Source organism: Myotis brandtii, unplaced genomic scaffold, assembly GCF_000412655.1.
Source record: "Myotis brandtii unplaced genomic scaffold, ASM41265v1 scaffold1408, whole genome shotgun sequence".
Lineage (NCBI taxonomy): Eukaryota > Metazoa > Chordata > Mammalia > Chiroptera > Vespertilionidae > Myotis > Myotis brandtii.
Window position 1 is genome coordinate 754216 of NW_005355029.1, and position 229 is coordinate 754444.

At 69.0% G+C, this 229-nt stretch overlaps 1 protein-coding gene across 1 annotated transcript in view; it reads right to left on the reverse strand.

The window, feature by feature from the left end:
• Nucleotide 1: 1 nt before the first annotated feature.
• The window catches only part of INTS1 (integrator complex subunit 1), a gene marked incomplete at both ends in the record, with an annotated part of 23916 nt that continues 23688 nt past the window's right edge, over nucleotides 2-229 (reverse strand). The window contains one exon of the mRNA XM_014535274.1: nucleotides 2-163. Within this exon, the coding sequence (XP_014390760.1) occupies nucleotides 2-163 (162 nt within the window). The remainder of the gene's footprint in view (nucleotides 164-229) is intronic.

The following is a 229-nucleotide window of genomic DNA, read 5'->3' on the forward strand; positions in this document are numbered from 1 at the left end:
GGGTGTACTCCGGCAGGTTCCGGAGGGCCGTCTGCGCCACCTCGAAGTCCCGGCTGCCCAGGCAGTACATGAACGTGGGCAAGAAGTCGGCCGCGATGCTGAGAAGGCATGTGCTCAGTGGGCACCTCCCCTCGACGCCCGACGGCCCAGGCTCCAGACTCCACTCTAGAGCCCACGGCCAGGCCCGCCCCCACTCCTCCCGCCACGCGGCTCACCTGGGGTTGTTCTG